This window comes from Silene latifolia, chromosome 11 (assembly GCF_048544455.1).
Source record: "Silene latifolia isolate original U9 population chromosome 11, ASM4854445v1, whole genome shotgun sequence".
NCBI classification, from domain to species: Eukaryota; Viridiplantae; Streptophyta; class Magnoliopsida; order Caryophyllales; family Caryophyllaceae; genus Silene; species Silene latifolia.
Window position 1 is genome coordinate 15,996,444 of NC_133536.1, and position 11,336 is coordinate 16,007,779.

The window sequence follows — 11,336 nt, forward strand, 5'->3', positions numbered from 1 at the left end:
CATCACTGGAAAAAGAATAAAAAGATTCTACCTTTTATCCTTTGAGATGAAAAAGTTGAGGAGACAGGACAAAACAGAGAAAAAATTGTCGAGGAGCGAGAAAGAAATGAGAGTTGAATTAGAGTGAAATAACTCACTCACTCACACCTGCAAATTTCCCTCTAAATTCATTAATTAATTAATCAATCAATCATGACCTAAATTCAATAATCAAACTAAATTAATCAAATTCGCATTTCTTTTAGCTTTTGATTAGATTTTATGGTAAAACATCGATCAAATCAAATCAAATTAATTTAATCATCGAATTTGTATGTAAATTAGTAATTAGTGACTAGTAATTGGAAGTGTGATTGTTGAATATTAATGGTGTGAAGTGAGGTATTTTCGCGGTTAATTTTGACCTAGGAAAGAGAAAGATGCACGGCGGCGTTGACGGCGGAGTAAATGAAGTTTCCGGCGTCGGATGTTCGCTGGAGTGGAAATTTTCGCAAGTGTTCGGCGAACGGGCAGTTGGTGAAGAGGTTCAAGAAGGTGAGATCTCAGTTATTGTGAATTCAATTAATTTGATTTAGAAATAGTTGATTTGGCGTTAATTTAGGAGTTTTGAATTCAATTGATTTGATTTGGTTTTAATTAAGGGATTTTGGTGATGTAATTAGTTGTGAAATGTTTAGAATTTGTGATTTTACGGATTATATGTGGAGATTTGATATGATTGTTAGTTGGATGTGATTTTGTATGAAGAGTGATGTTAATGTGTATGTAGTTGGATGATTGGGTACTTGATTGGATATGGAGTTTTCGAGTTGGCGAAAATGTGTGCAGTAAGGAAACATTATCACGAAACAGTGAGTGAACTTTGAGCTCATTACAACAACAACAACAACATTACCCCAGTGCCTCAATGGCTCCCGCAAATTGCGGGGAAGGGGGGGTCGGATGTACGCAACCTTACCCTTTTGTTAAAAACACAAAGAGGCTGTTTTCGAATGACCTAAGATGAAAATTGCGTCTAGAACTGCATTGAAGGACTGCTACTTCACAAGAGAAAGAAGCGCAACCACTTTAGTGAGCCATTTTGCTTTACTCCATCATAATCCAGAACCAAAGAGTAATAGTCTTTGGAACTTTGAGCTCATTACGAAAGAGAATTTATAAGGGTAAGCTGGAAATTATAGAGGAAAGCGCTGCGGAAATGAGAGTAGTATGGACTTGCTTCTTGTTGTGCTTGTCAATGCTTTTTCGTCTAATCACGCGTATCTTGGAGATGAAATGAGATTGTACTTGCCTTCTACCCATAAATGTTGTTATTCCCACAGTGCGCGGAATTTTTTTGTAAGTGGGTTGGTGACCGAGAAGAGGAATAAGTTTACTTGCTTTTGTGAGTAGATTGGTATTTCCAAGACAAAAGATGTTTGTGGCTATGTAGTTGAAATGGAGGTTCTTGGTTGAAGCTTAATCGTTCATTAAAATTAGTACTGTAGAATTTTGAGCTGTCAAATTTGAGTTTCAAAGTTAAGAATCAAGCTGCGAAGTGTGTGACACTGCAAGCATTTTGATGTTCCATAGTGTGATTCTGAATCAAGAGTTTGAAGCAACATTGTAACTGATATTAGTGTGTAGATTATAGCTGCTGGAAGAGGAAGCTGACGCGGGTTTTTGATTCATGTGGTTGCTGCTGCTTTTAGTGAACTTAATTATTTGGAAACGACATTATTCCTTGTAGGGTAATTGGGTTTATGACTTTATTGGCTTCACTTGACCATGTTAGAATTAAAGGGTACTAATTGTGAGATGTAATTTACATGCACTGCTTTTGTTAGTTTCAAAGATACCGTGACTTGCATGAGTTGCATCCAGTGTAGTCCACCAGGGGAGATATATTGGAACTGCTTTTGATTGACCAGAATATTTTGTTTTTGATTTATTAAGGTGCAATGCTGTTAAATTTGATATAAAGATTTAAACTTTCGCCTGGCGTCTCAAAGATGCGGATGATAGTGCTGCAACATGCTAGCTCGATATGATATATTTAATCTGACTATACTGCTATTTATTGTGCAGTTGATATCATTTCAGCTATTGAGTTTGATAAATGTGGAGATCATCTAGCTACTGGTGACCGTGGTGGTCGAGTAGTTTTATTTGAGCGGACCGATACGAAGGATGTGAGCCCTATAAATCTCATCTTATTCCCACAACGTAATGGGCATCTGCTCATTTGTTTTCCGTGTCGTTGTGCAGCATGGTATCCCTAGAAAAGATTTGGAAAGGACGGACTCTTCAATTGGTAGGCATCCTGAGTTCCGTTATAAAACAGAGTTTCAAAGTCATGAGCCTGAGGTAACATACATCTAATGATCATGTGGTTTACTTTCTGTTAGGATATGAAGTTGATGTCATTTTTCAAACATAAACGTGCTTTGCTGATGATGAGTTTGGTTCTCTCACTGATCAGTTTGACTACCTCAAGAGTTTGGAGATTGAGGAGAAAATTAATAAAATCAGATGGTGCCAAACTGCAAACAGCTCACTGTTTCTTTTATCTACTAATGATAAAACCATCAAGTTCTGGAAGGTAGGCATTTCTGCTGTTCTATTTTGGTTGTTGCCGAAATAGTTTCAAACCTGGTGAAGTGTGGCCTTAAGTGTAGTTTGTTTATAATTTCACACCATCTTCTTGGACACTGGTTTACCTTTTTGGTGTTTGTTCATTTATTTGTTCTTCGGTTGGGATGTTGTGGTATCAGAAGTTAATGTGAATTAAGCTCAAATCAGATGGACCCATTGGTATATGTACAACCCCCACCCCCTCCGTTTTCTTTTAGGAAATTAGTTGGCTGTGTTGTTTTCTGGAGTCAGTTGTTTTTTCGAAAAAGTGAATGTTATCCTTCCTTGTAAGTTTTGGTCCTGTGTGTGGTCTAACAAAATGACATATTGACAACGCCTTGCCATTCCATTCAACTTGATGTTAAAGAGCCAAATTGAGACCCAGCCATGATGGCATCATATATATGTAAAAGCTGTAGGCTTTCCTGGCTAATTAAAATTATGAAAGGAGGCTGGCTTAGTATAACATGTATAAGAACATTAGAATAACGAATATGTAGATGCTCACTTCAGATGCTTTGTCTCTTGATTGATGTCTATTTTTTCATGGTATTGGAATATTTATCCTTTGGAAGTGTCTGACGACAAGAGTCACAAGACTGTAAAATTCTGGGATCTTTTTTGTGAAGTCTATATTTACCGTGTCTTTTTTTTTGGTTCATTTGTTTGTAGACCCTATAGGCTTAGCCCCTAAAAAACTGGGTGGAGGGTGACACTCGTTTCCAGTGCCACTCAAATATTTTGATTGGCTTACTGTGCTGTAGCTTTAGTTGTATGGTGCAACAGGAATAGTGGATGTTACTAAATGAAGTTTCAGCATATTGATTCTTGAACACAAGGTTTGGTGCTTTAAAGTGGCACAATATTTAAATCTGTGTTGAATGTAGAATTGTGACTTATTCATCTTTTACAAAATTCATTCTAGAAGTAAGTTCCATTACCTTCAATATACTTACTCCGGTCTGGTATTGTGTCCATACTTGCATGCCCACTCTCGTTTAAGTTGTTTTTATTATTTTAGTTGAGATCTTAATTTACCTACAAAGTTCTCTTCTGTGTGCACTCTTATCTGTAATTTCTTGCTTCATGGTTGTAAATTCTTACAGGTTCAAGAAAAGAAGGTCAAGAAGATAAGTGATATGAATATGGATGCTACCAAAGCTGCAGGGAATGGTTGTGCTGCAAAGAGCTGTTCTAAACCGCATCTTTCAAATGGAGGATACGCGGACAAATTTTCCAGTTCTTTGAATGGCCTATCATTTCCACCTGAAGGAATAGCCTCACTACATTTACCCGTGGTAGTTGTACCCTATCTGATTTATTGAAACTTTGACACTAGCCCCCCTTCCTCCAAGCTTTCCGTTGTTGAAGTTTCATCCAAGTTTTAAATTAGGTCCTGTTTGTAGGATTAGTATCGTATAATCATAACTCGCTGTTAATCCATCATATGAATTGTAACATGCAGATCATGTATCAATTTGTTGGAACGGTGTCTTCAATCTTGTTGATTATCTTTAGCTTGACAAGTAATAGTGCTAGGGTGGATCTAATTGCTTTGAGAAGTGAGAACAGACCCTTGTCTTTTAAATTGGAAATACTGAACAGGTCTAAATGCAATGTCATAATATGCTCTTGTGATACTGTTTGTCATATATGTTGGAGAAAAGATTGCCTTCTTGGTTTCTTTTGATTATTGGGTTTTTTATTCGGCTTGTTGCAAATATACATTGCTATGTTTACGGGGCTCTTTATTGCCACAACATCATAGCTCAGGAAAGATTTTGCAAACCCTAATCTACTTTCTTTTAACTTGTAGCACTAGTGCTGATGGTAGTGTTGACTGCTTTGAACTCAGATATTACTAGCATGAAGACTAGCATTGTAGCTAGATGTCTAAGATCCTGCAAATTCCAATATCTATTTTCTTATCATCGTTTTGCTTGTAGTTGTGCCATTCATCTAACTCTTCTTTTAACTTGTGGAACTATTTGCTAATGGTGGTGTTGACTCCTTTGAATTGATAGGTCACCAGCAAGGAGACTAGCCTTGTAGCTAGATGTCGAAGAGTGTATGCCCATGCTCATGACTATCACATTAATTCGATATCAAATAACAGGTGATGGTTCTTCTAGATATAGTGTTATAGCTTAAATGTTTTACTCAATTAAGATTTATGCGGTTAACACCTTTACCTCGGATGTATTGCCTGGCAAGATGACCGATGCATTTTCATTGCCACTCTCTGAACAAATTAATCGCACATTGTTCTTTATATCCTTTTTATCTTAAATGTAATCTGTTACTTCTCAGTTTTGTAAAATACTGTAATTCGTTTTGCTTGCTAATGTATAAAGCTTCATTTGCAAGTTAGTCTGTAATGGTTAGTATTGGACTACTAAAGTGTAGCCTCAAATTTTCAACCTGATGAATTTCCCTCATTTAGTTACCATTTAATCACACTATCAATCAAATAACACGGTTGACACTGGAAACTTCAGCTGTCTAAATATGCTTGCTTTTAACTAATGTAGTTATACGTTACGCATGCCCCTTTTTGACTATCAATGTCCTATATTACAGCGACGGCGAGACTTTTATATCGGCGGATGATCTGCGTATAAACCTCTGGAACTTAGAGATCAGCAATGAGAGCTTCAATATAGTTGATGTAAAACCACGAAACATGGAAGATCTAACTGGTATGCTCTGAACATCAGTCATCTTTTCACCACTAGTTTACAGTTTTAGAACTGTTGAGTAATGTGACATCAATGATTGGATACCCATTTTTCTGTTTGCAATAGTTCAATTATCTTCTGCAAGAAAAGTCTGTTGGTGGCTTTCATAATGTCCGATAGGTAACTCAAATTCTATTTGTTGTGTCATCTGTTATTTCCCTGAGGTTGGTGTTGGTGAGGACTCTGAAGTGGATGAGCTGGGCTGTAAGGGTAGCGTGAGTTAGTGTTCTAGCAAACATGTCAACATGGCATTGGACACCATAGATACCAGATATCAGATTCTGAGAGAACTTTCTGAAACTATGCTAAGTTTGGAGACGTTTTTGCAGTCGTATCATTTGGGCATCCCTGTTGTTGCCCGTGCTTTTGTCAATATAACAAAATTTGTTATGATCTGATTCAAAAATTGCCCACTCAACGTTTGTCACCAATTAAGAGTTTGATGGATAATCGGTTAGTAATTTAAATAGCTTGATACAATGTTCAAATGGTGATCTACTGAGTACTAATCTACCTATGATTGAATGCTTCTCTGTACGGTTGTGAATGTTTGCCTGCTGTTAGACACTACACTCTTCAACGCATTCTCTCACATGAAGTAAGACCATGCATGATGGTTGGTTAGAGTAAGCTAATGCTGGATAAGTGAAAGTTCCTCTAGCTCATTCTGCGATTGGGATTTTTGGGAAGATTATACATGTTTAGGAATTCAAGTAGTGTGTTAGCCTTACCCTGCATATTGAAACTAACATGTTCCAGGGAAAAAGAATAATCTTGGATGTTTAAGTGGTTAATTCTTATGATCACGTTATTTTTTGTGTGTATTAATGATTTGGTTGAAAAATAATGATCAATATTGATAATTACCTTCATATCTTTTACTGGCATTTGTGTCGTGAATTTTCTCTTTATAACTTGTTACTATCGTTACCTCTTTGAGTTATCCCCTTCTATCTATCTTACTTTGATTACCTACGAATCTGAGTAGTGAGTACCTTAATTTCTCTCTTCATAAGCTTCAGCTAAGAAGGTTTATTGTATTGTTTTTTCCCCCCGGCAGAGGTTATTACGTCAGCTGAGTTTCATCCCAGCCATTGCAACACCTTGGCATACAGTAGCTCAAAGGGATCAATCCGCCTCATTGATCTGCGACAATCAGCATTGTGTGATAGCCATGCAAAATTGTGAGTAATTTGGTGTTTTTTTAAGACCAACTTGCTTTCTTTTATGTCATCCAATTATATTAATTTTTTTTGGTGTAGTTGTAGACCTGTAGTGGAGTGGAGTGTTTATATTGCAGAAATTTTATTTATGTTTGCAGGTTTGAGGAACAGGATGTGTCGAGTTCGAGATCCTTTTTTACAGAGATAATTGCGTCAATTTCAGATGTTAAATTTGCAAGAGATGGAAGATACATGCTTAGCCGTGACTACATGACCTTGAAGGTTAGAATTTTTTTATGTCCTACCTTTTGCGGGTATTCTCCCCTTCACCTTTATTTATCTGGTTATGACTGGTTAGTGGCAATTGGAGCAATTGTGGCTAACTTCTCTTCATGACTTTTTTTTTTTTGAGAACAACTTCTCTTCATGACTTACTTACAATGATTGTTATGCTGAAGAGGGATAAATTAGTTGATCAATCTTGTCATATACTGTATTCCATGCTAAATCTTTCAATTTGGCTTAGGAGAGTCATATGCATTTATGTAATGCGTTTAGTTAGATGAGAATTATCCAGAGTTGACCCCTTGATGTTGTTCCGAATGTGATTAGGAACTTCAATTCATTCCAGAATGGAGGCTGATCTGGAAATTGTTTCGATAGATCAAAATTTTGTTTTTGAGATATTTTTGGTATTTGTGTATTAGATGCAGCTATTTAGTTGTTTTGTTGGACCAAGCCCCTGCAATGAATCTATGTTGTTGTAGTGTCTATAAGCTAAACTTCAAAAATCTAAGTGGTCTTTCATGAGCAGAAGGTTACAGAGACGTATAATGTCCTCAATTTGAAAGTTGTTCTGCTTGAACTTCAACAGGGTGTCGTTGCATCATTTTCTATTGGCGAATCTTTTTTTAAATCTTTAGGGTCGTTGGTTTCAACAAAGCAGAAACCTTTTTGAGAGTGGATGTGGCTTAGTTTAAAAGACGCGAGGCAATGAGGCGCATGGGGCGAGGTGAAGGCATGTGCTTCATGCACACGAGACACACGATGCTAGGTACAAAGTGCATAGGAAGGACATGATAAAAGAGCTAGAAGCAAAAATATGTAAAGTGCATTGCAGTAACTGGTTGTGTTTGTGGGACTGACAGTTGGTGCATATGGAAGGGTATTATCTATGTTTGTCGTCCTCTGCATGCATGGTTTCTGATTGAGGCAGATGTGTTTCTGGGAGACTGAGAGTCAGAAGCATTTTGGGAATGGCTGTCTAATTTGGGGAGTTGTGGATTTAGGTTACTGAATTTTGCTCAGCCCTTAAACAAGTCATGAATCGGTTTTGCTCAGCCCTCAAACATACATAGGAAACATTATATTAGATCATAGCACGAGTTGGATGATATGTATTCATATCGAATTAGGCGACCATGGGCTGGATACGCTAGTGAGGGCTATATTTTTTTTCCCTTCCAAGTATTTCCTATGTTGAAAGGAACTTAAGTTGGCTTATACGCTTCCTTTCCATTTCACCCCAATCCAATTTACTAATGTAACAGGAAATTTGCTTCCCTCCCCTCTCTTTGCCTCCGAATCACACCATCCAAATACTTGATTAATGTTGTTATGTGTGGGTGGTTTGGTTTGATTTAGTCAAAGTGAGCTGAATCATGAAATTAAAGTTTGAGTGAGCCGAATCATGAATTTGAAGTTGATTACTTACACTAGCATGCTAACCTTTGTTTGTGATCTTGAATCGACTATTTGATGATATTGGCAGTTGGCTATGAGAGTTTTCAGCTATTAGTATGCTTTTGTCACGAGAGAGGATCCATACTCCATAGCATCAAAATTCTGTGTTATAGCCTACTTTTTTCATTATGGGCATTTAAAAACTGGCTATATGTGGAATTGTGGATAATAATGCGCACATCCAACTCCGCTTACTATACCATAGGCACTGGGTGATGTTAGTGTGCTTTTATATAATACAGGCACTGATTGTTACTCCGTATTTCAGTTATGGGACACCAATATGGATTCAGGTCCTGTTGCAACCTTTCAAGTCCACGAGCATTTAAAACCTAAGGTAAAGCACTGAGACTTGATTAATTTTGCAATATCCTCAATTACTCCGTATATATTTTTTTCAACTTTATCAGGCTCACGACCTGTTTAATTGTTTCAGCTATGCGATTTATATGAAAATGACTCGATCTTCGATAAGTTTGAGTGCTGCCTGAGTGGCAATGGCCAGAGAGTGGCGACTGGTTCTTACAGGTATGTGTGTATATGTTTGATACCGTATCTGTCAATAGTAATTCTCATTTCTTGAAGCTGAATTTAATTTCTATTTGTGGTTTAGCAATCTATTCCGTGTATTCGGTTGTGCTCCTGGCAGTACAGATGCCGCAACTTTGGAAGCCAGCAAAAACCCTATGAGGTATAGTTTATGATAAAGATAAAGTGGACAATATAACTGTGTATTTTATTTGATGAGAGTGAGTTTGATAACTCGATTGATGATGGCAACTACAGGAGACAAGTGCAAACACCTTCAAGGCCTTCCAGATCATTGAGCAGCATTACACGCGTTGTCAGAAGAGGTTAGATCTTTTGCCTTTTGATCAAATTTGTTTTGACTGAAAGCTTACCCGGAGTATGAGAAATTCATACATTTGAGCACTCCATGAACCATGGTTCAAAATCTCGGCCGACGTGTATTGTATTGGCCGAGTTGTATCGGTTTTTGACTTTAATGATACGAGACATCACCCGTGAAATTACCGAGAATCACGGTGATTCATCCGCAACGACCGATTATATCGCTACCGCGATTATGACCGATACCGAGTTTTTGAACCATGCGATGAACCGAATAGTTAGTTGAGGGGTATATTAGGGAGGTTTGTCTCCCATGTGGCGCCATTCTTGTACGAAACTCACTGGAAAACTGTACTGATTAGTTCCAAACTTATATGAGACGGTCTTAAGTGTGAAATCAACACATTAACCTTATAATTAAATGATGGAGATTTGGCTGCGCCTGGCCTCGCACAAGACTCATGGTAAAGATTATATTAGTGTAGAAATTCTCATATGAATTGGAAGTCTCTCTTTCCTCCCCAAAAAGGAAACACTAAAAAATGTTCTCCATGTCAATGACAGGATCTGAGGGTCCACGTGTTGATTCAAACGGAAATTCTTTCGACTTCACTACAAAGTTGCTTCACCTAGCATGGCATCCCTCCGAAAATTCAATCGCTTGCGCCGCAGCAAACAGCTTGTACATGTATTATGCATAAATATGTCTATTGTCTTCTGAAGAAGATATTTTGTCGTTTTAGGCAATTTTTTCTGCGGTTATATCTAAGAAACCAAAGCAAGGCCTCTTTCCCCTCACAGCACCAAGCATTTCACCTGTGCCAACTCAGAAGTGCATCTATTGTGCAGCTGCTAACTCACACAACCTGTCGAAGATGAGCGTATCTTCATATTTCGGGTATCTTCATATTTCAGGGTCCATGGCACATGGATCCTGTTTTGTTCATTCTATTAACATGCCACTGCTGAAGATAGATGGAGCTCCGTTTTTCAGCAAATGCTGGATGAAACCAGTGGCAAAGATATTCATTTGCAGTTCCCCTACAGCTCAGATTGCATTGATGTCTCATTTTGCCACTAGAGTTTGAAGATGAATGTAATTTTTTTTTTTTTTTTTTTTTTTTTTTTGTAATTTCCCCTTTTAAAATTGCTGACCCTGGAAGCAGCTTTTGAAACACCTAGTGCATTAATTTATTTATTTCTAACAAGTGTAGTTTTTTTCCTAGGATTATAATTTTTTTTTTTTTCATATTGGTCGAATTTCATCTGATATTGTTGTAACCTTGTAACATTCACATTTACTGTAGTAATTACCGTCACTTCTAAATCTTAATTGACAACCGTCATCTTTTGTTAAATTCCTTTCTTTCTTTCTTGTGTCTTAATTCTCTATCTAGTTTGTAAGCAAGGTTTCTTTGGTCAGTTGAGAGTTTTCATCATTTTATGTGAAGTAAACTACCAGTTGTGTCTCTTAACGCGCCCCCTTTTATTTTATCTTGATGCCCTTGTAGTTTTCAATAATTTGTAAATACGGGGAAGTGGCAAATAAGCCCCAAACGTTTGCCAATATGTGCAAATTCACCCCATCTCTTTTTTTTAGTGCAAATTCACCCCATCAGTTATGATGTATGTGCAATTAAGCCCCACAAAATATTTTCAGGTCAATTTCTCGCCGGAGAAAAATGACAAGGCATCGGAAATATGACTAGGATTAGATGACTAGGATCAAGTTAGAAAATTAAAAAAAAAATGATTTTATCAATGCAAGGGGCAGTCGTCTATTCTTCTAATACAGTAGTCTAGGTTTTTCATTCATTCTTGCGCCCGTTTGTCTCCTCCATCAGACCTATCATTATCTTCATTCCATCTTTATCTTCATCCCAGAATAATTATTCTCTAGGCTTTTCCCCAACTTTATTTTGAAATCTCATTTGATACTTGGGGCAAACTTTCAATTACCACATAAGGATAGACTTGTGGGAATTGAGTTTGTAGATTTGATTAAAAATGGAGGTGTAGAGAGCTCATTAATTTGGGAGCTAATTAATTTGCAGGGAGAGGGAGATGGGAAATTGGGAGGGAGTGACTTAATTTGATAGGCATGTTATTTGATCTAATGAATGGATGACGACAGTGGGTAAACTACAATGGGTAAAGTGTGTCATTTTTTTTTAATTTTCTAATTTGATCCTAGTCATTTAATCCTAGTCATATTTCCGGTGCCATG

At 37.2% G+C, this 11,336-nt stretch overlaps 1 protein-coding gene across 2 annotated transcripts; it reads left to right on the forward strand.

Moving 5' to 3' along the window:
- Nucleotides 1-48: 48 nt before the first annotated feature.
- LOC141611185 (serine/threonine protein phosphatase 2A 55 kDa regulatory subunit B beta isoform-like) lies at nucleotides 49-10,467 on the forward strand. Of its 2 annotated transcripts, none has more exons than XM_074429661.1 (14): nucleotides 49-534; nucleotides 2,068-2,171; nucleotides 2,248-2,346; nucleotides 2,462-2,581; nucleotides 3,720-3,914; nucleotides 4,638-4,729; nucleotides 5,194-5,312; nucleotides 6,412-6,535; nucleotides 6,673-6,796; nucleotides 8,526-8,594; nucleotides 8,694-8,785; nucleotides 8,871-8,948; nucleotides 9,044-9,111; nucleotides 9,674-10,467. In XM_074429661.1, the coding sequence occupies exons 1-14, from the start codon at nucleotides 420-422 to the stop codon at nucleotides 9,808-9,810; spliced, it is 1,536 nt and encodes a 511-aa protein (XP_074285762.1). In that variant the 5' UTR covers nucleotides 49-419; the 3' UTR covers nucleotides 9,811-10,467. The 2 variants fall into 2 exon arrangements, with proteins under 2 accessions (XP_074285762.1, XP_074285763.1); XM_074429662.1 differs by having other exon boundaries at nucleotides 66-534; nucleotides 3,720-3,911.
- Nucleotides 10,468-11,336: the final 869 nt, after the last annotated feature.